Raw genomic sequence first — 27556 nt, 5'->3', positions numbered from 1 at the left:
GGTTATTGACGCGTACGAGAGGAATTTTGTTTTCGTCGAGGCGTCGAATTTTCTGGAATGCTTGGCGCCTTTCCGCTCGATGTATTTTAATGGTGGCGGCGTGTTTCGACCGGTTTGGTTCCACTCGACTGGTAGGGGCGTTCCGCTTGAGTTTAATATAACGACTACAGGTGCATGTCGTCTGGGTTTCGGGAATGTAGTTTGTTGTTGCGGAATATTCTCGAAGGTTTCGATGACGATGACGACGACGAGATTCCTACACTATTTTTTAACATGGGATGCACATCAAAACGCCTCCGTGATTTTTTATTGCCTTCTTGAGCTTCTTCTTCCAACAACAGCGCGATTATACATAATTTTTCGTTCGATAAACGTCGAAACATTTTTGCTGACTTGTATTCTGACGCGTAGCTACGAATGTACGTGTATGCATTCATATTGCAAATACTCGAAAATATGGCGTAAGCAATATTGCGCCGTATCGTCATGGCCTCTAATGTATAAGTAAGCCGATTTTGCCTTGCACTCGGCCAAATTGCTGTAAACGTGACGTGACCGCGACGTGTAGGAAGATATGAATAGAAATGTAATAAAATGACATATTTGAAAAGGAGTCGTGCAGTGCTGTTAAGTATGAACAGACCTTGAACAGGAAATGTCGGGTACTGCTGTAAGCCTGCCGTGGCGTAAACGTGACGGTTGAAATGAACATACCCATACAAAATGTACCAAAGAATACTTTTCGTACGGCCGGATACCCGCTGAAGTCGGTACGTGCCGACTAGGTATGAACAGACCTTTAATGTGCGCGCGCAGAATACGGGAGGAAAAGCCTGTTCCTGTTGTATCCTGCTCGCGCAAATTAAGTGAGTATGTACCGTTTACCATGCACCCTTTTTTTTTGATCTTTCGACTTAAGGGGGACCACTAGTGTGACCGCGCGAAAAAAAGGTGATTTTCGGGAATTAAAATAAAAAAAACTACTGGATGGAATGTTTTATCGTTTTATGGATATATGTATAGATATATACTAAATACATAATAAAAGTTTTTAGACAAAAAAATTGAAAATTCAGCGAGTTATACGTAATCTCCCAAGGCTCCAAAAAAAAAAGTACCCCCACTGCTGCAGTGATAGCGACCTTCACAGTGCCTGAAATCAAAAAATTCAAAAAGTTTATTAAACTAGAAGATATTTGCCGTACCATGAACCTCGATCAAAAAAAAAAATTGAAATTTAACAAAATGGCGGAGTTTTAAAAAAAAAAATCAAATTTCGCGCATAAATTTGTTGATTTTTGGCCTGCCAAAATTACATTTTTTATTCAATCGGAAAACTGGAGGTTCATGGCACGCAGAAACATATATAAAAGAAGCTGAAAAAAAATCAAATCGATCGGATGATTCATTCTCGAGTTACAACTGCAGCAAATTTGAAAAATGTAGTTTCGAGAAAAACGCGTTTGAAGTTTAAGTTACTGATTTCGTGGTTATAAATCAAGAAATATCATACCTACTGTTAATCTGCTATTCCAGGCCCATACAGTGCACCTTCCTCTTCTTCGAAAGACAGCTGTTGGGCTGCTAAAGCTTTTCTTCGAGCTAACCGGCCCTCTTTTGAAGCAGCCTGTTAACGATGATCTGCCATTCGAAGCCTCGTATCATCTTTGTCAACGGCATAATTGTTCGCTGCAGGTCCAATTATAATTCCCATTACATTGAACATTTTTAAAATTGATGAATAACCGTCATTAAATATTGATGTAGCAAAATAATTTGATAACTCTATCGTTTTGAGACCACTGTAGAGGTGTTACGGAGCAAAGTGCCATAGCAAGCCATTATAACTTTCGTTATAGTATTATTAGTAATAATTTATTACCCAGACATCTTTCGAGTAAATCACGCCGACTCAAGTCTTCAAATATTGGTTTCAGAGCATTTTTTCTTTTCCCATAAAACACAACTCTGACAGTAAGTTGACTTGACACACGAGTCGATGATCTTCTTACTAAACTTTCCAACAAGAGTTACTACGCCAAACCGTGAAGTGTGGCCACGTTTCTTCCACGTGCCATCTCCAGAAACCGTCAAATTTGTCTCGGAGTCTTCTTCTTCCAGTGTCAACTTTTTCTCTTCTTCTACAGCTCTTTGCATACTAAATTTACAAATTGATTCTGCTGATGTCCATAAATTCGCAAAGCATCCACTGAAAGTTTGAGTATGGAATTTACGTATTAGATCCATCAAACCACAAAAAAGATTCACTCCGTTTATTCCGATACCTAAAAGTCGCATCACAGTCACTATGCGTCTATTTATTTCAAATGCATTACCAATCATAGGCCCGGAATTGATGTACGAAACGCCGCATTCACATATTACAGCAATTTTGAATCCTAAGCCTCGCGGACTTGCTTGATTGAACGTAATTTTTTTTTCACAAGTTTTGCACATCACTAAATTACTTATTGCAGAAAAAACAGAAATAAACTGGAGATTACTAAAACCGTGCGTTGGATCAATCACAATTTCTTCGTCCTTATTGTGTAAAAGTTTGTCAGCTGACGTACTGGTATTTGCGGTGGACTGTTCACATGTACATATGTTGATTCGCCGAAAATTTTCGTTTTTTAGAAGTTGATCTCCAAAACAGCCAGGTATACGACCCGTTTTTAATGACTTTTCTGGCTGACAGAACCAGAACAATAACTGCGTTATGAATCATAACGCAGTTATTATGATCCGTACGCTAACGCAACTTTCGAACCGACGTCAGCTGCTCTTCGGATGGCTGTAACTCAAAAACTATTCGAGATATGCACTTGAAAATTTAGTATGTTATTTTTAAAGGTATGGACTATCGAAATGTGCAAAAAAAAAAACGATTTTTTCAAAATGTCACACTAGTGGTCCCCCTTAAGATCTTTGCGTTTTCGGTAATTTCGCATTTCGGCCCGTGAGGTAGACCCCGAGTGGGCATATATTGATTGGTTCGGTGATTACTAGTCAAATGTGAACCGGTCACAGGACAACCGGTCGCTCTAGATCAGTCACACGTGATCACCCGTCACACTAAAACTGGTCACACCCTAAAATCGGTCAACCAGTTTTCTCGTGACTGATTTTAGGGAGTGACCAGTTTTAGTGTGACGGGTGATCACGGACGTATGCTGAAGATCCCGTGGACCAAAAAAGTATCAAATGAAGCTGTCCTCGGCATGACTGGGACAGGCAGGAATGTTTCTTGGCTTGTTTCTGTCATCAAGCGAAAAAAGATAGAGTAGATGGAAATAAGGAGTCCAAAATACGAATTTCTTCGTTTGATAATCATGGGAAAGATAGAAAATGGATTGGCAGGAAGAAGTTGTCTTGGCTTCGAAATATGCGCATGTGGACTGATATGAGCGCCGAAGACTGTTCCGAGCCGTTGAAGACCGATGCGGATATCTGCAAATAATCGACGAGGTGGTCGCCAAAGCGAAGGATCTATATAGTTGTTCATAAATAAATCATTTGGAAATGATCAAAATCATATCATTTCCAAATCTGTCGTAGTATTTTTATTTATAATCAGTGACTGCAAGGCAAATTTGCCTTTTAAAATTTGCAAAGTTATTTCAAAGAAAAATAGTCATTGAAAAGAAAAAAAAAATTTACGAATTTTTATTTTTGATGAACAAAAAGCATCGAGAATATTAAACAACATAAAAAAAACATAGAAAAGCCTTGTAAAAAGTATTATTACATACAAGACAATAAAAAACAGGAAAAATAATAAATTTTCAATGTAACATACAAATAAAATGACATAAAATACATTTCTTATTAAAATTATGTATGTATGAAATTTTCCGATACAGAAAAAAAGAATATTAATTCAATAAAATACGTACAATACAAATAATGATCTTATTACTAAAATTTAACTCCAAATATTATATCACAATTTTTGTATTTGAGGAACAAAAATAAAGGCAGTTTTAAGAAATTTCAATAACATTTTGATCAACTTTTGGTTTAGCCATTTTAACTTTCATCGATCTTTCTATCCATAATAGACAACAATTAATGTGTAATTTTGATCTTTCATGAGATCTAACTTTGCTTCGTACATATCTCCAATTTTCAAAGCCTACCGTGCCAAATTCATCACCTTCATCATTTGAAAATAGCTTGCAATAAAAACAAAACACTGAATTTTTCAACATAGAATATATCAACCAATCAATGTCGATAAGTTTTCCTCGAACTCGCCTTAGATAAACGGTTTCACAAAAACTTTCATTTCTTTCATTTTTGGGGTAGCTTGAAATAGAAGGTCGTATGGGCCCCTTGTCTACAATATAATCAACCTCTAATTCTGTTAAGCTATTAGGCCAACTACCAGGATCATTATATTTTTCATCAAATTGAATTATTTGCACTTCATCATTTTCGATATTATTATTGTCTTTCTCGGAAACTTTCTGTTTTTTATTGGCGTTCTTCTGTACATCCACTTTTTTGTTGTTTCCTAAACCATTTTGTTCTATCTTCTCACTTGTGCACGGGTTATTTTTTCGTTTATTAATACTCTTCATGCTATTGCTGTCTGTAACAGTGTTTAAGTGATCAGTATTTACACTTTCAACTTTCTTCTGATCAGTATCTATGTCGCAATCTATAATTTGGCAATCAATATCGATATCAATAACTTCTTTTTTAATCAAAGGCTTTTGAGATTCAAAGATTTTGGGTATAACTTTCGGCTTATAAGTAGTAATATCTGTTATGAAGTATTTTCGAATGCACGAGTTATGATTAGAACCACAGCAATTTGAACCGCAACTCGATTTTTGAGCATCAACGGGCAGGTTACTCATAATCTAAAACATAATGAGGAAACAATAATTTCACATTCTAAATTTAATTAAAAATATCATGTTTTACAACTTTCATGACTTCAAAACCACAACATTGAACTTATGCTATTACTTTAATTTCAAATAAATGCAAAAAGTAAGTAAGTATACATAATACAATAGTAAAGTTCTCCAAGCAAGAAATTATATACGAATATCTATTCGTTTAATATAAATTCAGGAAAAATATTCGGCATTCGGAAAAAGATAACATCATATATTCGTTGAAGAATATAAATGTTCTGACAAAATATTCCACAAAAAAAAAAAAACTGTTAAACGGGGTGGCATTCCTTTTGATTTTATTTATAAATAAAACATTTAATATAAAGCGTTCTGTGAATAAAGTCACTTAAAATTTTGAGGATAGCGTGTATGAGAAATTGTTAATGTGCATCACAAACAAGTTGTTTTCAAATATTCACTTAGATCAATTTTGTTTACATTGTAGTGCTCATAAGATCGTTAGTAAAAAAAAATAATACACACCTCCATTGTATAGCGCTTATCAGCTTTTGAAAAACTGAAGTGTCAGTACTATAAAACTTGTTTACATAGTATTATTAAGATAATTGGTCAAGAAATCAACTGAGAGAAACCCTCCGATGAGCGTCCACGAAGAGCAAGTGACAGAACGCGCGCCAAATCTTGGTACATCCGTCAAAATAATGACATGAGAGATTTGGCCCAAACATTTTTTTTTCAATAAAAAAGTATTTACCTGCCATTTCAACCGTTGAATAAACCATATAGCGTACACGTGATACGACAAAATATTTGTATTGTTACAAAACTGCAAAAATTCTGAACTAAAAAAAAATGTATGTCATGTGATTGTTTTACATAGTTTATGGATTCATATAACGATGCTCAAATATATGTCGGTAAGTGTTAAAAATACACATATTTTCAAATTGAAACTGATTGGTTGCATTTCGAGTTGTGAAGTTTTCATGTTCTTTATTTTATTTTAATATAAGTTGAGTTTGATTGTATTTTTTACATAAAAAAATCATTTATCGATGTCGTGTAAGTATATGAATAAAGTTAAATTCTTAGAAATTATATAGGTATAAGAGAGACGCTACAGCCATTAGTCATATGATAATTTTTCGCCCATTAATGTTTACAGAAATTTATCATCCCCTGCTGGGCGATAGCCTTTCCAACATGCTTCTATTTCAAGTACACATTTTTCTTATTTCGTCCACTTATGGAATCGTGCCTGCTTTCAAATCCTTTTTTGTCAACCTTTTGTCCGTTTTTTTAAACTGCAATACCTATTTATTGACATTTCAATATTTTCACCCGCTATATGTACAATGTCAGCTACTTTTGTGATACTCGAAACTCATGTATTTTGTCTCTCTTCGTTACGTCTAGTATATGTATCATGTATGTACAACATTTTATACTTCTCGGTTGTATAGAGATAGTGTATCTATTTGGTGCTAATAGGTTCGTAGAATCGTAGTTCTGATAACAGTGGCTTGTGGCGAGCTTTCAGGAATGGTGCCGCTGCGACTGAGGCTCAACCACCAGTGGGGACGGCTCGGAATGCAGCTAGACTCACGTCTGCATCCCTCGAAGGTTTGGTGACGAGAGAGATGGGGCAGGGAGATCTAAGCTTGACCCTTAAAAAGCGCTCCGCTACAAATCACTGCAAACGACGCGGCTGCATGCTCATTTCATACTTTTGTCTCGACTTTTACCTTTTTAAACTTGCCAGAAAGATCCAACTCAATTGTAATAATTGCCAATCATCAATGCACATCGAAATGTCATCTGCGCAACCCAATGAATATCTCGTCTTTCGTACATGCTTAAATTCAAACAGTCGTGAATTTCGCTGCATGAATGCATGCAGCCGCTTCGTTTGTAGCGATTTGTAGCAAACCCCTTGAAAATCCGATGAAGAGACACGGGGGCAGGATATTGCCCCCGTGTCTCAGGAACTGCCTCAGGCGAGCGTCTCGGTAGAACAGCTTGCTTCTCTCGCGCGCGTCCGGAAATTATGTCCGGGGAATGGGATCGAGTTTACCAGCCCAACCATTGGCATTGCTGCAACTGAAGGGATTAAAGGGTTAAAGGTTTCGACCGTATCCCAGCCTATGGAAAATCAGTTGAGTTTGGAAGAGGATTTTTATTTGCTCGATAAATACATTTGTTATTGTATGTACGACGAAGTATACATATATGTAAGTGCTTCGACGGGTGAACCATGGCCGAGCTACCAAAGCTCACTGGCGTTAGTTCTGTTGATCTGCCAGTGCATCTGTTTCAGTTGTACACGTAGTCGCTTGCAGTTGTCCTTATCTAGGGTTGTTCTGCTTGATTAGAAGTGCATTCCAGAGGGATGCGGACTTCTGTGTGATGGGGGAGTATGCGTGTGTATTGACATCGATAATGAATAAGTACGCGATGCGATATATCCCTACACGGGTTTGCTGTAAATGATTGCAAACCACCAGCCTGAATGCTCTTTCGATTAACTGTTTGAATTTCAGCATGTACGAAAGACGAGATATTCATGGGGTTGCGTAGATGACATTTTGATATAAATTGATGATTGGCAATTCTTAAAATTTAGTTGGATCTTTCTGGCAAGTTTAAAATGGCAAAAGCCGAGACAAAAGTATGTGTTCAGAAATATTGCCGTATGGTTGGCTTTCGTGGCCTTACGACCCACGTGCTGTCCTATGTTTTTTGGTGCTGGCCGCACTGGTCAGCTGGCGCTGACTCTTCCGCTCTAACCGTCGTCGCTTGAACACTGCTTCTTAGCCGCTCGAAACTTAATGCGAAATTACCGAAAACGCAAATATCGGAAGGCAAAGATCGAAAATCGAAAGATCAAAAAAAAGGGTGCATGGTAAACGGTACATACTCACTTAATTTGCGCGAGTAGGATACAACAGGAACAAGAGGAACAGGCTTTTCCTCTCGTATTCTGCGCGCGCACATTAATACGGGAGGAAAAGCCTGTTCCTCTTGTTCCTGTTGTATCCTGCTCACGCAAATTAAGTGAGTATGTACGTGAGTATATACCGTTTACCATGCACCCTTTTTTTTGATCTTTCGACTTAAGATCTTTCGATTTTCGATCTTTGCCTTTCGATATTTGCGTTTTCGGTAATTTAACATTCCGGCTCGTCACGTAGACCCGAAATGAGCATGCGGGCGCTTGGTTTACAATCGTTTGCAGCGCAGGGCCTTACACACATTTAAAAATCAAAATCAAACGTGATGTCGCAAGCAATTGATTTTCGAGCGTGAAGCGTGAGCCTCATTACTTAACAAGTACCATTTCTTCATTAGGAAAAGGTTCCTTTTATGTATTAAAAAATAGTATTCATTCGCCCAAACGCGCTCTTTCTCTCAGAGAGAAGAAAGAAGAGGCGGTGCGGTGCGGTGCGGTGCGTGTGGCGAAAAGTATGAGGAGTGTGGTGCGGAGTCGCAGCTGGGCATTTTGTCAATAAGGAGCGGCGCGTTAGTCTCGTCTGGCGAGCGGCTGTCGATTGGCGGTGGTGTGCTGGCGGCCATACTTGATTTGTCGGCATCACTCGTCGTCCACTTCGCACTTCACACTTCACACTTCACACTCTTCGCTCTTCCCGTAGCCCTTCTACTCCAGCCGTAGCCTCGTAGCCTCGTAGACGCGTAGACGCACAGCAGAGCCGCAGCCGCAGCCACAGTCGGCGACCGCATCCGCATCCGCATCATGTCGGACAACGAGCAGAAAGCGCAGCAGCTGATGGCCGAGGCCGAGAAGAAGCTCTCCTCCTCGAAGGGATTCTTCGGCTCGCTCTTCGGGTGAGACAGAGACAGACTCGACTCTCCCTTTCCCACCCCACCCCACCTCACCCCACCCCACCCCCTCCCACGTTCCCTCTTCGTCTTCTTTTGTCCGATTTCTGCTCTGATTTATTATCGATAAGTGTTGCCAACCGTCACATGCGTCATCACTATCTGTCAAAATTTGCACAATGCTTCAATGCTTCCTTTATTATATTATTTTTATTATTTTCACATTCATACATATATCTGTTGTATTTCAATTTTTCATTGTAATCGGGATTCGATTGGTTGACGGCAAATAATCGATTTCACAATTTTCGTTTCGTATGACGCATTGATTAGTAATAAGGTTTTTTTTTTTTTGTTAAGTTTTGAATGTAATTTTATTTGATAAAAAAAATTTGACGCTGGATTGGTTGACGCCCTTTAGAGAGCGACGAATCTTTTCCGTAGTAGTATGATGAGCTAAAAATGATTGTAGTTTGTACATGTTGACCTTGAGATTCATATAACAATGTCTTGTTTTTTCTTGTCATTGAATGTTATAATAATAACCTTCTTAAAATCAGTAATTAGAATTGTGTTGGTATTTGTTTTACTGCGACAACCTTGCCTGCGTTATTTTTCGACGATTTTTTAATAGGTTAGTTTTGAATTCAACTTAAAAGGTTCACGAAGCTGAATGCTGGGTTAGAGATTTTGAAATATAGTTTATAATAAGTTCTCAAAGTGCTGCCGGTTCCAGAGAGACTTTACACAACATGTAGAATAAGTATTCTTTCCTTCTTTGGCCATACTGTCAAGAATAATGTGGAGAGTCTAGAGAAGCTGGTAGTCACCGGAACACTAGAGTTTAGACAGTCTCCCATAAATTGGTCGGACCAAATTAAAGAACTGACAAGATCGTCCCTAAACACTGCTTTCAACTTGGCACAAGACAGGGAGGAGTGAAGACAGATCGTCCACTGGATTACAGACAATATATATACAACAAACGAGAAAGAAAAAAATGATAAAATATATAAACAATACCATCTATCGATGTATAGTATAAAATTATACATTTTTTCTAAACTTAATATTGTTGTTGATTTAATTTTTCGATCTTCATTTCAACAACCAATTTATTAGTTTATTTTGTTTTCAGATCTTGAAATCAACGAATAAAATATGAGATATGTGTTTAGTATCGCCATTATTAAAGAGCGGACCAACTTTGCGCCGTTCATTGTTCATTTTTATGATGAACCTTTTTATTATGCTCTCTAGCTTTGTGGTTTGCCCTGCTTCCTGGAAAATAGACCCAAAACGCCTTGTTTCCTGGAAAAAGCACGCTTCTGGTCCTACCTCTAGTCATCATTAGACTTTTGCAGTGGCGTTTCCATTTCCCAGGAAAGAGGGTTGACATTGTCAATTACTATTGTCCTACAAAGCTAGAGAGCAAAAAATAAGGTTGACAATACAAATTATCAATGGTGAACTCATTTTTTTGTCCAAATAGAAATCGACCACCATCCATTAGTCATCATTTACATATAGCCATTTACCGTTCACTGTCTATGTTTTGCTCAACTCTCATCCCACACATTTTTCTAACTTCATCCACTTATTTTCTTTGTGGCTTTCCTTTTACCCTTTTTCATTCTCTCAGATAACATTCCAGCACTTTTGTATATTTTAAATATAATAACTATTTGATTTATGTATATGTACAGTTTTTACTAAAACTATACGGTTAAACATGAAATACATCTATTCGTATATACATTTCAATCCAAGTATACATTTCATTCGTTCATGAACATACTAGTTTGTTCGTACATAAACCAATCAGTTCCCAAAATTCAAATTGACAAACGAACTAATTAGTTCATACACAAACTATTGACTTGTATTATCAATCGTTTGTCACATCCTATATGTATGTACGAGTGTATGCTTACTCTGGGTTACAATATTTAAACAACTAAGTGGAAATAGGAATATTAGTAACGTTGTAATGTGGTTTCTATAGGGTATAAAATACATCTCAAAGGTTTTAACAGCTAAAAGTTTCATGCGACACCCGGTGGGTCTATTTAAAGATAACTTTGACTGTTAGCACTATTAGCACTAAAACTAATAGTTCGTGTATGAACAAACTAGTATGTTCATGTACGAACCGAAGTGAACTCTTGGACTGTAACATACATATGTATATAATAAATTTAACTTTTACACAAAATTAAGGAAAAAAAATATATATTTCCAATGTTGAATAATTTATACAAAAATATTTTATACTTAAATAAATTTTTAGCGTTATATTTATTAATTTATTAAATGTGGAATAAATTGTTTAGGGGAGCTAATAAGGTTGAAGATGCCGTCGACTGTTACCAGAGAGCTGGCAATCTATTCAAAATGGCAAAGAAATGGAGTCTAGCTGGTAATGCTTTCTGTGAAGCTGCTGGACTTCACAGCAAAGCTGGAAGTCGACATGATGCAGCAACTAATTTCGTCGACGCTGCAAACTGCTACAAAAAAAGCGACGTCAGCGGTGAGATTTTGAAATCGATCGATTCTAATCGTCCGACTGTCAATGATTGATTTTATGTACATGTTTTCAATTGTTACAGAGGCGGTGTCTTGTTTGTTGAAAGCTATCGAAATTTACACCGATATGGGTCGGTTTACAATGGCCGCGAAACATCATCAGGTATTGTGAAAATAAATTAAAATCGTGACAAGTTTGATGCGTTTCGGTAACAATTTTATCACTTTTTTTTGTAGACTATAGCTGAAATGTATGAGACAGACGCTGTAGATTTGGCTCGAGCCGTACAACACTACGAACAGGCTGCCGATTACTTCAAAGGCGAGGAAAGTAACAGCTCCGCTAATAAGTGCATGCTAAAAGTAGCACAGTATGCTGCACAATTAGAAGATTACGATAAGGCTATTAAAATATACGAGCTGGTGTTTATTTTGATTATATTTAACTGTACATTGAGAAAAATACTTTGTATCTTAAAAAAATGTTTGTGCATTAAAAATTTGCATTATTTTCGGTGCATTAAACTATCTCGTATTGCGCATCGAATAAAATATTTTGGCATTATAAAGTGACCATTAAAAAGTATGAAACGATCATTCGAAAAAATAGATTTCAGCATTAGAATAGATACAATAAAGGAGGTATGTATGTAAAAAGTGCCAACATTGCAGTCTTCCGCTATTGACAATTGTCAACTGTCAAAAGTTTTTACTTTTGTTTCTCATTAGTGAAATTATAATCTCACTAGTTAAATGTAATTTTAAATAAATAAAACCAACCCTAACATAACCTAACCAAACCACACCATAAATAAATAAAACCCAACTAAACGTTGGTTCTTATTTTGGTATTCGCGACGTTGCTGATACAGTTCATCTGTCATTTTAATGCACGTTTCATCCACTTTTTAAGTAGCGAATATTTTTTTCAGTGATCAAAGCAAACTTTCTAATGCTTTTTTTTTTGATTTTTAAATGCTTTTTATTATTACGAAATTCTGTTCACAATACATCTTATATCTATTTTAATAGCTTCTGATCTACTGATCATTTTCTATTTTACAATTTAATTTAATTTGGTTAGTAATCATAGTATTATATTATTCTAATGTTAATGTACAGCATAATAGGAAAAAGAGCTCAAAAACCTATTTACAATTCTTATAAATGCTCATAATACATCTAATACGTAATATTAATTAAAGACTCTAAAGTCGATGACCTAAAGCAGATATAACTTTCTAATGCAATATGTATGTATCATTTAGAAATGCAAACAATTCTTGTAATGTATGGAAACTTTTTTAATGTACAAAATTTTTTTAAATGCACATTTATTTTATAAAATGGACATTTAAATTGTTCCATTTTTATATATATTATACATACACAAATATTAATTTGAATTTTTTTTAAGGTTGCAACTTCGTCTCTTGATAGTTCACTATTAAAATATAGTGCGAAAGAATACATGTTCCGAGCAGCTTTATGCCATTTATGTGTAGACACATTGAATGCTCAACATGCCTTAGAACGTTACCAGGGACAGTATAGTGCTTTCCAAGACTCCCGAGAGTGTAAATTAATAAAGGTATTGCTTTTTTATTGTATTGAGATTGATTTCAAATTGATATTCTTTGATGGAATGATTCATGGTTTGTTTCGTTGACAGGTTTTGATTGAACATCTGGAGGAACAAAACGTCGACGGGTTCACAGATGCTGTCAAAGAATATGATAGTATCTCTCGACTGGATCAATGGTACACGAGTATTTTGTTGCGTATAAAGAAACAAGTGAATGACAATCCTGATCTCCGCTGATTGCCTCCAACCCAAACGTTGTTTGTGGCTCCTCACATCAAAGTCAATAATGACCCGTTTCTTCGCTTTATCGTTTGCTTAATAGTTATTTATTATTGTATCTCGTTCTATGTGGGAAAATCAGCTTTTGATAGTTACGACAATATCGGGATGGATAATTTTATGTCGCTGCTGTATGATTTCAACGTTGCTATTTTACTTAAACTTTTCGTCTTTCTGTTGTTCATCGTAGTATCGGTCAATTTTTGTTTTAATAAATATTACAAATATTCTAATTCGATTATGTTTTAAAATTGAGATTTTCCACTTTTGCATTGAAGTTTTGTATTAGTGACCGTATTAAAGGCACGTTATAGACATGTTGGGTTTTGAAATTATCTGTGAAATTATATGAATAACCATGATTGCTGCTGATAATTTATAGACCACACCTGCTCACAGTTTATGATATGCTTTTAAATGTGTCACTACAAATGTAATACCATTTATAATTCTCCCAATATAATTCTTGAGGCAAAACTTAACATCATATTAATCTTTTGTATATGTGCATTTGGGTCATTATTTAATCACGAGGAGTGCTTTATTAGTCTTTATAGAAAGTAATAATTATGGGAGAAATTTGTTTTTGTTGTAATTTTTATATATGTTTATAGTTTAAGAAATTTTTGTTGATTTTTTTTATATTGAGTCTTGTATTATAACTTTATTTATTCAATCTACATAATGTTGTAAAGCAAAAAAAAATCATATTGTAATAAAATTATATTCCTTACTATTAGTCTTAGAATAGTGTCACTGTTAAGGATTTGTGATTTTTCATGATTATTTCAATGTGAATTGATTATTGATGTGTGGAAAATGGGTATAAAGACATTTTATGCATGTCGGAAGAAAACAAAATGGAAAAGTAGTCTACTATAAGATACGTTAATTTGTTGTAAGGGAAATTTGTCAGCACTGTCAATATATTTCTTTATGTATTAATAAAAAAATATGTATATTTACAACGATTAATAACTGCAGCCGCGTTGCAATAAATTGTTGCATCAGTATTGTGATCGAACGCTGTGTGTATATTTTCAAAACATTTTTATGCAACATCTTTCCGAATTAGAGATATATGTGTGTGTTTAAAATGTGTAACGTTTCACCCATCAAACTAAATCTAAACTTTCACTATTTAAATTTCATTTTTGTCTGTTAATGATAACGATATAAGTTTTGTAAATTAAAAAAAAAAATCAACGGCATTTTATAAAACTGATTTTTACTATGTCTATCATATTTGTCTTAGTGTATTTATTAAAAAATATTAATATTAAAAAAGTAACATTTTTTATCTTTAAACTGCATACGTTTAATTCTAGTTTATGAAGCTTTACATAAATAGTCGACTTTGTTGTAGAAAAATTATCATGTTTCAAACTTTGTTTTCAAGTGCACTGGTTTAACCGTGTATTTTTCACAAGTCGGATTTTTTTTTTATAAGTTGTGGTCTCTTCAGACCCCCTCCTCATATTGTAGGGTCTGATAGTTAAGTCAACATAGCTCTAAACATTTATTGGGAATCACATTTAGACATATCTAGGTTATATGTGGGTCATTACCGATTGTCAACCTTGTTTTTTTTTTCTTTCAGTTCAGTACAGGCCTATTTTCGTACATCCAAAGTCTATATAGTGTAGGTCTTTTACGAATATGAGTCAACTCTCTATAATATAGCTGTAAGCTGTATGGATACTCATACCAAAATTGTGTTTTTGGTAATTTTTACATTGGCTTGAATGTGATCATGTTTCATGATTGTAATTAGTTATATTTTTTCTATCCAAAAGTGATACGAAACTGTGAGATAAAATTATTTCGTTTCTGAATGTAATTTTTGTAGCCGAAACATTCATATACTATATTATTAGATAACGTTTGTAGAATACGAGAGACACGATTATGATTTAACGATCCAGTATGTAGTCGATAATGTGATGATATTTATGTATATTAACGGCGGTGATTTTACAAGAGCTAATGAGCTCACTTTCAAAGGCACATCTCTGAACGTTTCGTTTCGACGTAAATTTTAATTTTATGTTTGGTTATGGTATTTGTCAATATCCATATCAATTTTTACTTTTGATATACATATGTCGTACACGTACATGTTAAAATGCACGCCTCTAATTTGTGGCAACAAATTCATTTCTCGCTACCTATATATATATATATATACATATATTATGCTATTCATTCCATAGCATTAAGTGGACACAGACTTTTTAATTATATTTTGCAAAATGTCACAATTCCAGCTAGTTATATTATGTATTTCGTAATATACCGAATATACTTCACTTTAAAGGTTTAAAAATATGTTTCCGTTGGATTTATCTGTATCACTAGGATGTTAAGTATTTTTGAATCGGTGTTTAGGACGTTCCTAAGCCTAGCCTAACCAGCTTAATGGATTATACTAATATAGCAATTTGACTATAAATTATAATCATAATTATTGATATCTGTGTTTATGCAATAAATTGGAATAATAAAAACATCTTTTATTGCAGTGCTTCTTTTGTTTTTCCCGCACGTAACCTATGAATGAATTAATCAACAAAACATGCACGTATGACCAATGATTAGAGACCCGTATTTTGGGCATCTATTTTTGTCAATTTTAGCATTTTAATTTTGCATTTTAGCGTTTTAGGGCATTAAAAATGTTCAATTTAGCATCTGTTTTTATGAATTTTAATTTTAAATAATAAAAAATTTCGGTGAATTATTATAAAATTTATATACATATATACAATTTAAAGACAACACAACCATTAAAAAATTAAAAAATATTTTGAAATTAAAATTACAATGAAAAAAACATGAATATAAAAATACGAAGACAAAAAATATGAATATAAAAATATAATACCAATTAAAATTTATTAAAACTCCAACATGGAGCATATTTCCACAGATTTTTTTTTGAGAGTCGTTAGATGATCAGTAATAATTATATTGTATTTATTAAATTACCTTTCAGCATCCACACTATTGACAACCAAACTCTTCATATTTAATTTTTGTTGCCATCAATAATAGCAATATATCCGGCGTGGATTCATTTTTTATATTCTCTATTAACTGTCTAAAAAAGTGCTGATATCCTTCCAAACATTGAGCCTCTGTTAATACATTAAACAATGGCAGGTTTCTAAAAAATAAAACTGTTTCTTTAACATTAATATTAGATTTTGAACCTGCCACAGATGGATTGAATAGTTTACTCAATGTTCGGAGTAATAGATTTGTCTCATTTAGTCTTGAGTGTGAGTCTAGTATTAAGACGCTTTTTTGAGCAGCCTTTTGGATACACAGCTCCAACTGTCTTTTGTTTACAGTAGTAGACAAAAGCAGTTGCTTGGTTTCGACAGGAAAAACACCGTCTATGATAAACTGCAAGCTCTGTTTTATCCCCTCAATTTCTTCACATAATAAATGGGCAAAGGGATAGGAAGACCCTTCTAAATTGTCTATTAATTTTATTAATTTTATGCAAATTTCACTTTTGTTTGTTATTTTAGCATCTATTCGCATATTTTACGAATTTAGCAAGTGCCCAAAATACGTGTCTCTACCAATGATGAATCAAAATTATTGATGCTGTTGAAATGTTTCATCCGAATGATTATTATTATAGGGTGACGATCATTTCAATTGTCAGTTTGAATTATTCAGAGTATTACGCTTGTGATATGGGCGTTTAGCTGGGTTTATTTTATTTACACACCGCTATATTATTGAATAAAATGACAATTGCTAGTTTGGTATTATAAAGGATATATGTATGTCATGATTGTGTTCGGCTGTGACTGTTTGGAAAAACCTATCCAATGAGCTTGTTATGAACGGGAAGTTATTTATCAAATGACAGGCATGTTTCATTGTCATTGAAAATAATCGACTGCCTATTTCTTATCAATGAAAGCTTTGTTGTTTTTGTTTTGAATCGCAATCAACATATGCAAATAATAGGTTTATTTTATGTAAGTTATAAACGCGTTACAATTATGAGATTTGTGCGCTTTAGTACTTTTTATTACGTCTTCTGAGAACCGAGATCAATATCGAATCGATATGACAAGCTTGTGTCACGTTTGTGTGAGGTCTCGGCTTAAATTAGTTTGACCTTTAATTAAAATTGTTTTAAATATTGTGGCTGTGATATATGTACTGATGTTGAATCATTTCTAGGAATTTATAATGGGATTTGTTTGCCGGGGGAAGTATTTAGGTTTGTAATATTTTATATTGGATGGATTGGCTAATGGATTTTTAAGAAATCAACATTTCAATAACAATCAAAATTCAAATCTGTTACATGGACAAATATTGACTGAGTATTATATTGAGTATTATTCTTAGAATTACTATTTTTTAGAGCATACATATGTACAAATATGAATTATCATTTTGAAACGCTTATCTGTAGTTTTATGTACCTATTTTTATAAATTATATACCTGCATGGAAATGTGCACCTTTCTAAAACTGATATTTTGGAATTAGTCAGACTTATTCCAGGGTTGCCGTTGAAGCATTCTTATACTTAAACATTTAGATTATTTTTTAATAGGTGAAATATAAATTAATATATTTTATTCATCATCATCATCATGTACAGCCGATCACTATCTACACGCTTACTAACACGCTTCCACTCGTCTCTGTTTTGCGCAACTCCCATCCATCTCACCCCACACATTTTCCTAATTTCGTCTACCCATCTTCCCTGCGGTCTTTCTTTTAACCGTTTGCATTCTCTCGGGTACCATTCTAGCACTTCCTTTGTCCACTTTTCGTCCATTCTATCCACGTGGCCTGCCCATTTCAATTTTAATCTCTTTACTCTATCCACTATGTCCACTACCCTTGTCATACTTCTCACCTACGTGTTCCGCTTCCTGTCTTTCCTCGTTATGCCGAGCATACAGCGTTCCATGCTTCTTTGAGTGCATTGGACTTTGTGTAGCATCTTGACGTTCCGTATGGATGTGAAACTTGGACATTGAACTTCAAGATGCTACACAAAGTCCAATGCACTCAAATAAGTATGGAACGCTGTATGCTCGGCATAACGAGGAAATATATATCACATCCATACGTCATCACTGGCAAAACGCATTGATCGAAGATCTTTTTCTTCAGGCAGAGTGGTATTTTTTATTTAAAAACAACATTCATTCGTCCAAATGCACTCCATCCAGTGGCGGCTCGTGAGAATTCATAGAGGGGAGGTGTGCAGAGATTAATCGGGCTGTAGTAACTCGTTGACCATACCGGTGATCAAATGCAGACAAAAATAGCATGCATATGTACTAAACTGGGAGGGCTGCAGCCCTGCAGCCATATGGACGGCAAAAATAGCTTGCATTTTTATTATTTTGGGAGGGCTGTAGCCCCGCAGCCCATATACGAGTCGCCACTGACTCCATCCTAATTTAATACGTCTCTTTATATCGTTACTACCACGAAGTAGTAAATAATTATTTATGTTTGACATACATTTGTTAATTTTGTTAACTGTTATATTATAGTTGTTAGTTTTAATTTAAAATTGTTAATTGTTAAAAAATTCATTAACAATTTGCTATTTAATAATAAATAAATATAAATAATTATTTTCTAATACTATTTTATCATCTAATGAAATGCTATCAGCCATGCATTAACTATGAAATTAAATATATTATGCTGTTCAATTGAAATGGACATAAATATTTATTTATAGTTTTTGACCGTTGTGGCATTATTTGGTTTGATTTTTAAATGCTTTTTATTATTACGAAATTATGTTCACAATACATCTTATATCTATTTTAATAGCTACTGATCTACTGATCATTTTCTATTTTACAATTTTATTTTATTTGGTTAGTAATCATAGTATTATATTATTCTAATGTTAATGTACAGCATAATAGGAAAAAGAGCTCAAAAACCTATTATTGTGGCATTATAGAAAGAACCTAATGCACCATAATGGTTTTCATTGGAAAACAAGAAAAAATACGAAATGAAAATACATAAGAAAAACAAAACAAGAGAAAAATATAATTCATAAAAATGAACATTTGAAATGAAAATGATTCACACGAGGTTTGTTATACATATTTAGGAATACCAAAATGTCCTTTTGTGAATTGGAACGTTGTTATTCATTCCGGCACGCAAATTGGAAACAGTCTTCCAAAATCTAATTCGCTAATACGACGAAATTCCCAACACATCCGGCAATTTCCGTAATTTATGCGGGGACCGTTCATTTAAATGCAAATTGTCGCGTATGATTATACATATGTAGCATCACGTAGAGGTGCATTGGTAGGATGTGTACAGGATAAAAATTGGTTATTTTAAATTCGCTCGGAATTTTGTCGATTTTTTATTGGGAAAATCGATTTCGTTTTCCATTGTGCGTACATTTGTACATACATACATGTTTAATTAGTATAGCGGGATTTTCCTGAACGCCTCCATGTGGGTCGCGAATGCGTCAATTTGTGCAGACCATTAAAGCGAAAGTAAAAAGAGATAGCGGGTAATAAATAAACAATACTCTGAAGATAAGCAGTTTATCACTGACGCTCAAATTATTGCTCCCGGTTGTTTCTGAGAAGTCTTGTTCTCAGAAATAAACGATCCCAAATGTGTGCATATGTATACGAGCCAGACAAGGAAAAAAAGTAACAGGAATGAACTTTCAATGGAAATTCATTCCTGTTATCCCAGGTTCATACAGTGCCGGCCTTACACCCGATGGCGCCCTTGGACAATTTAAGTGATACCTGGCGAGTCTTTTTGAAGATAGCTTTTGACTGTTTAGCAGTTAAATTAACACCAGTAGCTCGTATTTGAGCAAACTAGTATGTTCATGAACGAACCGGAGTGAGCAGTTGGACTGCAACATATATGTACATCTATAAACTTTATGTACTAAACTTTATGTTTAAGGTCTGACCGCACTATACGACAACCAAACGATCCGACACTTCACAACAGTGTGCGACAATATTAGGTAAACCGCACTTGAACGACAGCGATGCGACACTACGCAATAAATTATGTCAATCATTTGTTCGGTATCTCGGAACAAAATGGACGAAACGGACGTTATTATAGTATCTTTGATATGCGAGGAAGAAAAACAATCGAGAAAAACCAAAAGCTTATGGCTACATGCTATTTCAAAGTCACAACCCAACGATCCTTCACTTCGCAACAGTAAGCGACCAAATATTGTTTGTATGAAATTGTATGAGACATAACGCACTGCACGACAGTCGCATGACGTAGAACGTCACCTTGCGTCAAAGTTGACTTTTCGACCAACTTTGACGCAAGGTGTCGTTGAGTGGGGGGTTGCCTTGCGACAATTATAATCCTTCTTCATATCGTGACTTTGAAATAGCATGTAGCCATAATCTTTTGGGTTTTCTCGATTGTTCTTCTTCCTCGCATATCAAAGATACTATAATAGCGTCCGTTTCGTCCATTTTGCTCCGAGGTACCGAACGAATGATTGACATAATCTGTCGTTCAAGTGCGGTTTACCTAATATTGTCGCACACTGTTGTGAAGTGAAGGATCGTTCGGTTGTCGCATAGTGCGGTCAGAGCTTTAAGGTTCAGTACATGATGTTATCTAATATATTATTTCATTTTAAACCCAACAAACTATATATCATTGGATTCGTTACAATCTCATAAAGATCTTTAATATATTCACACGACTTATATATGTACATATGTACGTATAGGAAATTTAATGGTTCTTAATCGAAAAACGTAAATTTGCATAATGGACAAATAAACAAACGAACGATTGATATGTGGCCGTTTATTATTAGTCTTACTAACCAGTTTATTAGATACATATTCATATATTTTTTTGTATATCTCATATCTTAGTAAAAAAAAAGAGTATTATTCATTTGACTTGAGCATCCAGTGAATCTGATATATTCGAAGAATAATCAATTACTCTACCAGTATGGAATTTCTTTAGTACAACATTTAAAATTTATTATTATCCGATGAAGGCTTTGATAAACTATAATTATAGATTACAACAAGTAAAAGACCATAAGAAGGACGTCACGAATACACGTATGAATATGAATTGGGGTTGTTATATGTATAACTACATACTCTACATATAGTAGTAGATATACTTAACTAGAATTATGTATATGACATCATAGTATTTTCAATGCAACTATTGCAATGACGAACTTTTTGATCACGATTCGCATTTATGGCCGTTGCGGAATTTTTAAGCTTTTCAAACGAGAAGCCACCGTATTGAAGATTGTTTATATAGCTTTTAACAAATATGTAATTGCGCAAACAAACGAAGGCTTAATATATTACATATACATATATGAACGTTATGTGTACAATGTTATTGCGCAAAATTCGTACGTTTCTACAATTACATTCGGCATATGTGTATTTGCAAACTGGCGAATTTCTGTAGGAGTGTACCGATTCATTAGTAGGCAGTACACCCTCACCTCTAATTGTGTGGTTTGAAAAGCGGGGTTGGCGAATTCAGTCTACTGCGAAATGTCGGCAATATATTTTTAGGGCTCCCATTCATGTTTAGGGATATTGTTGGTTAGATTTTCAATGGCGATATTGCCCAGGGAGTGCTAAAAAGAATGTTCGATACAATGAAATGTTAGTCATTTTTAGCTACTATCTAATTTTTCGTTTAATTTTTAACATAGATGTATGATATAACTTACAATTATGTCACTTTGAAGCAATTAGTATAACATAGTGATTATACAACAACCGACTTTTGAAAAAACCAGTTTTCAGTTTTGAATTTTTCAAAAAACCGAGTTTACCCGGTCTTCGGTTTTACCATAATATTTGTAAAATAAAATCCAAACACTGTAAGACTTGACAACATATTCTAATAGACGCCATATTAACTGTTAAATAAATATATTTCATCCATTGAAGACATCTGCATTTTAAATATCTTTTATTAATATTCTATCTTAAAGGTAATGCTAAAAATTATATAATTTTATATTTAATTTATTTTTAAATATAAATAAATTTTGTAGGTTAGGGTATTTAAAAAATAATAATTTTAAACGTTGGTCATTTAAAACGCATTTTTAGCCATTTTTGTGTGACTGGTCCACAAAATTTGTTGATAAGGGGGGGGGGTGGGGATGTCTTGATATCGCCTAAGTACCGCCTTATAACGGATAGGTTGCTCAGGGCATCTTCGACGTCCGGTTACTTCCCTATTGTTTAGGAATGTACCCGGATATGTATTCCCACGACACTCAGTCCCACGCTATCGGTCACTTCTGAGAAGGGACCAATAGAGGCCAATTCGGTGGCCATTGTTTAGCCTGCTTGCCCTTAGTCTGGAGATAATCCTTGAAACCAATTATAATGGTCACACAGTCTCTGGGATGCTACTCGGCTTAATCGGATTGCACTTACTCGGCGGTGTACGTAGCAATATGTTAAATACGAGTAGACACATTTTTAAGGTTAAAATATTGTCCTATTTGATGTTTGAAAAAGCTTGGTGTATATAGAAGATGTGCAAGTGCAATAGGCCTCTGTTCGAAGAAGAGTATCTCCAAACATTTTCATGATAGATTGATGCCTTCGTATGTGATGAGTAAAAGCCGGATCCACAGCGCGCCGTTTATTGTTCAATTGTTGTAAATGCTATTGTTCAATTGTTGTAAAAGGTTCGCTCAACTTTTTTTTTGTACTCTAGCTTTGTAAATATAGCCAAACCACCCGATTCCTGGAAAAAGCACTGTGTCTATCCGCAGTCTAGTGATGAGTCAGGGTTTTATTTGAACAAATAATGCATATTCATTTAGAAATAAAATGTGAAAAAAAGTTACAAATTTATCAGAAAAAAACTGGTTTTTGAAACCGGACATTGAAAACCGACGGTTCCTAGTGTATATAATATTATTATTCCTAGTGTATATAATATCATTTTAGCGACAATACATATCTGTATTGTCGCTAAAATGAGATTGCCCAATGCTATTAAAGTTTGCACACTCCTGTAATTAGACCGTAGAAAACAATTCCGAAGCTGATTCCTAGAAATGCCGAAATTTACATTTGAAAACGAAGCGAAATCTCCTTAGTGGAAAATAATCGCATTACCGATGACGCAAAAGTCTCATATTTGCGCTTCGAAATAATAAACGGATTATCAGAAGATTTCGGGGACGTTTCGCAGTATGGTTGTCGATATCGTTAAATCGTGCTATACTCCATAACGAAATGGTGCAAAAAAGACGCGTTGAACCGGTTTTACTTTTGCAAAGACAGAAAAAAAAGTCAATGGGTATTCTCGTTATAGTGCACACCGTTTGTATAGGAATTGTCTGCTTAAAGGCGTCACAAAGTGTAGATGTACATATGTAATGTACATATGTAATGGGGTTTTTTTTACGGAAGCGTTTCGGAAAAGCGGGATTTTCCGTGGAAAAGTTATCCTGCGTGGAAATTTTTATCTCCCCTTTTCAGAACTCGCAATTCGACTTGCGCTCGAATAATGTATAAGTAATTTACATTGCCATTTACCAAACGAGTTATTTAACACTACAGAATTTATCCGGTCTCATTTTTAAACCTTTTAACTGTGCTGCCTGCTGACACACAATTAAAAGGATTTCACTTTTACCGTTAAAATTTTTATCAACTTTGCAAATATGAACAAAACTAATACTATATATTTGCAAATATGAACAATACATACAATACAATACAATCATATATTTTTAAAAAGCGGGCCTGGGAAATTTTTTGCATATTAAAATCTATATATATATATATATATATATATATATATATATATATATATATATATATATATATATATATATATATATATATATATATATGTCTACTTTCATGAAAGTTAGAAGAAAGTAAATAAATAATAAAAAAATTTGAATTGTCAGCCCCCTCTTCAAAAATTTTTGTGCATTCTACATAAATTGTATTCTATTCTCATACATATTTTTATAAACTATTGATTGAACTTGTGCAATCCTCAAATTCTTGCTGAATTAAACTTCAATGCTCCCAGCAAACTCAGATATGTTATATATATACTAGTTGTTTTACCCGGCTTCACTCAGTGTTTGTAATATAAACAGTTTAAACATGGCGAATCTAATAGTAAATATTCATTCGTTTTTTTATTAAATTTATTTGAATCGAAAAAAATATAATAGTATAAAAAAATATATACCAGTTGAATTGTCGTCATTGAAACTTTGTTTACGAAGTTCTCAACCAAAGATATATATACATACATATATTAGCCAGCAGAATAGCTCGGTCGTTAAGCTTCTGCTTAGCGTCGAGAGGCGCCGGGTTCGATCCCAGGGCCGGGCCTCGAATGAAAATGAATTTTTCAGGGTATGCTGTTGGTTAGACCTGGATTTGTGACTTCAGGTTGATCGTTTCCTATCAGAGTTTGCCAATTTTCTCTGATTTCATTGTTGAAACGGTTCCCGGAAAAAACTGGCTAAAATCCCTACTATACAATATGTCACCTATAATTTGTAATTAATTTAAGTGCAATAAATAAGTTTGTGTTCAAATTGATAGATGTCTAATTGATTTGCGAGTTTTTCAGTGTCTCGTAATTCAGTGACTTATATAAAAATGCTGCATTGTAATCGTAATTTGTAATTTGTAATTGGCCAGGAAGGCGCATTGGGGTTTACCTGTAAGGCCTTCCTGTTATATATGTAAAAAATAAATAAAAATAAATATATATACATACTTGCATACAAAGTCTCTATCGAAGTTATATATTAGATACCGCTATTTATTCTCCTCACCTGAGGCACGTATCAGTTTGATGTTTTCATCGCCTGTCGCCAGGGGCAACCATAATCAAGCTTCTCAACCGTATTGCTATTGATTTGGATTTGTTTAATCTAAAATATACCGATCTGGCTGAGGGATTGTTTAATTTGGGATCGTAGCATGTTTTATATTTATCTTTATCTGTTTTTAATTATGGTTATTTTATTTTTTTCATCTTATTGTATATTTTTTCTTTTTGTATAGCCATAATGACGACTTGTAGCTAATCTGTAATGTCACTATAGCGAATTTGTAAATAAATAAATAAATAAGTAAATGTCTACATCTTGCTCAATTTTCTGTAATCGTTTTTTTTTTTTAATTTTTAAATGCTTATTATTATGACTAAATTATGTTCACGATACATCTTATATATATTTTAATAACCACTGATCTATTGCTCATTTTATAGTTCACATATTTTTTATTTTTCTGTTAGTTATTATTGTATATTATTATTTTAATGTTAATGTACGGCATAATAGGAGAAAAAGAGCCCAAAAACTTATTTACAAATCTCATATCTGTAATCAATTAGCATATGTACATAATATGTGCATACATATGTTGCAATCCCAATTTAAATTTCGTTTATACATGAACATAGTATGTAGTTTGTTCATACACGAACCAATCTGGCCAATCAATAGTTTACATAAAAGGACAAATTGACAAGCGAATTAATTTGTTCAAGCATAAGCTATTAGACATAAGTTTAAGTATTCTCAATCGTTTGTCCCATTCTCTGTGTATGTATGCTTACCCTGGGTTGTAATATTTTAAAATTTAGCGGAAACGAGAATAGTATCAACATTGTTATGCGGTTTCCATAGGATTTTCCTTTTAAATACTTGCCGTTTTGACATCTCAAAGGTTTTGACGGCTAAAAGTTTCATGCGACACATAGTGAATCTATTTGAAGATAGCTTTTGACTGTTAGCACTTGAACTAAAAGCAATAGTTCGTGTATGAATAAACTAGTATGTTCGAGAACACTTGGATTGTAAACATGTAGGCTAAAACCTTGTTATGAAAACACCAAATATGCTGGGGAAAACCACACTGAAACCTGTTTGGACGCTGATATTATTTTGTGATGTGTGATTGATAATATAATATTTTGAGAAGGAATTTCTATTGCTTCAGAAAATCGATGATTTTGCACAACAATTTATATTGATTAAATATTTTGGTTCGACGACAAGGAAAATCTACATATGTATATGAATATGGATTGAGGAAAATTTTGTTTTATGATTTATTTTCTACGTCACTTTAATTAAAATCAATACCATATTATACTGCAAATATACATATATTTTTTATTTTAAATATTATATCTATAATAGATTATTTCTTCATATATTGTTTTCTTGTCTGATGTGTATCTGAATATTCACATACATACATATGTACATACGACTTTAATCTTTTTTTTGTACTACATAATTCTTACATGTTATATACTTTGAGTCAAATTATTCGTAAAAAGTAGGAATTGTTATGAATCGAGGCATGAATAATTCACAGTATTTCTCGAGAATTCTCGTCTCGAGCGTACGATCTCTTATCAGAATCCTCTGACGTTGACTTGGATTTCCCAAGATTCAATAACCGTTTCTGTGCGTTCATTATGAGTATATGTATGTATCGTGATATTAAAAAAAATCGAGCACTTCAGTGATTGAAAAATATAAATAAAACAAATCCAATACTTAAGCTCTCGGAAATAAATAAATTATAGAATTGATTTAAAAGTAAATGTATGTATTATATATATAAAAAAAAACAAATAGCGATGCGAACATTAATTAAAATGACATACAGTTAAAAGCGATGATATTTAGAATTTTATTTTTATTTTTTTAGTTAAACTGGTATTGTGTATTAAGATTTATTGATATCTTGATTATTTTCATACTAATTTTAGCCATCGTATGTCTCAAAACCATATCATGTGCGGTGTTTTTATTATTTATTTATTTAAAATTTGGACCACTGTAGCATTACAGGAATTCCTAATGCGCCACAATGGTCAAAAATATAACAGAAAAGAAACAAAATAATAACTAAAGTAATTAGACATGACAAAAACAAAACATATATATACACAAACAACACATTATACACAATCATAAAAATAATAAGCTATATAATAACGGATAATAATAATAATAATTACAAATTATAAAAGGAAAAAGAGAAAGAATACATATATGTTTATATTATCATATTGTAAATACATACATATATGGATAATATGTACATATATATTTATGATACTTTGAGACGATGACTACATAGATTCGTACATCCGATGATTTTTCAACGCTATTGTTATGTAAAATTGTAAAAATATCTTCACTCCAAATACAAAGTTCCCAGCACTTACGCGTAAAAATGATGACTGATTTTATTTATATATATTTGAGAACTCATTAACACATTTGAATCATTTTGGACACTTTCATTTGAAGTTTGCATTTTTTATTTCATATGATGACTTAATACTTTCTTTTGGAATTTTCGTTGATACATATGTACATTAATCCTGTTAAGAA

At 33.7% G+C, this 27556-nt stretch overlaps 2 protein-coding genes across 2 annotated transcripts; one reads left to right on the top strand and one right to left on the bottom strand.

Annotated features, from left to right (window-relative positions):
- Positions 1-3639: 3639 nt before the first annotated feature.
- Positions 3640-5614, bottom strand: LOC143914292 (uncharacterized). The gene is made up of 2 exons (XM_077434455.1): positions 5394-5614; positions 3640-4868 (listed from the first exon to the last, which is right to left on the bottom strand). Exons 1-2 carry the CDS (start codon positions 5397-5399, stop codon positions 3984-3986), a joined length of 891 nt encoding a protein of 296 aa, XP_077290581.1. The 5' UTR covers positions 5400-5614; the 3' UTR covers positions 3640-3983.
- Positions 5615-8335: 2721 nt separating this feature from the next.
- Positions 8336-15618, top strand: alphaSnap (Alpha-soluble NSF attachment protein). Its single transcript, XM_077434666.1, has 6 exons — positions 8336-8714; positions 11042-11238; positions 11318-11397; positions 11472-11657; positions 12652-12825; positions 12907-15618. Exons 1-6 carry the CDS (start codon positions 8623-8625, stop codon positions 13054-13056), a joined length of 879 nt encoding a protein of 292 aa, XP_077290792.1. The 5' UTR covers positions 8336-8622; the 3' UTR covers positions 13057-15618.
- The last annotated feature ends 11938 nt before the right edge of the window (positions 15619-27556 follow it).

Source organism: Arctopsyche grandis, chromosome 7 (genome assembly GCF_051622035.1).
Source record: "Arctopsyche grandis isolate Sample6627 chromosome 7, ASM5162203v2, whole genome shotgun sequence".
Taxonomy (NCBI): domain Eukaryota; kingdom Metazoa; phylum Arthropoda; class Insecta; order Trichoptera; family Hydropsychidae; genus Arctopsyche; species Arctopsyche grandis.
Note: the sequence above shows the minus strand (reverse complement) of the source record. Positions and strands in the feature narration are given on the sequence as shown.

Bases quoted from the DNA above. Each gene is read 5' to 3' on its own strand.
- alphaSnap (XM_077434666.1), top strand. From the start codon at position 8,623: ATGTCGGACAACGAGCAGAAAGCGCAGCAGCTGATGGCCGAGGCCGAG. The intron at 8,715-11,041 runs GTGAGACAGAGA...TAAATTGTTTAG, and splicing joins TTCTTCGGCTCGCTCTTCGG to GGGAGCTAATAAGGTTGAAG. The intron at 12,826-12,906 runs GTATTGCTTTTT...TTTCGTTGACAG, and splicing joins GAGAGTGTAAATTAATAAAG to GTTTTGATTGAACATCTGGA.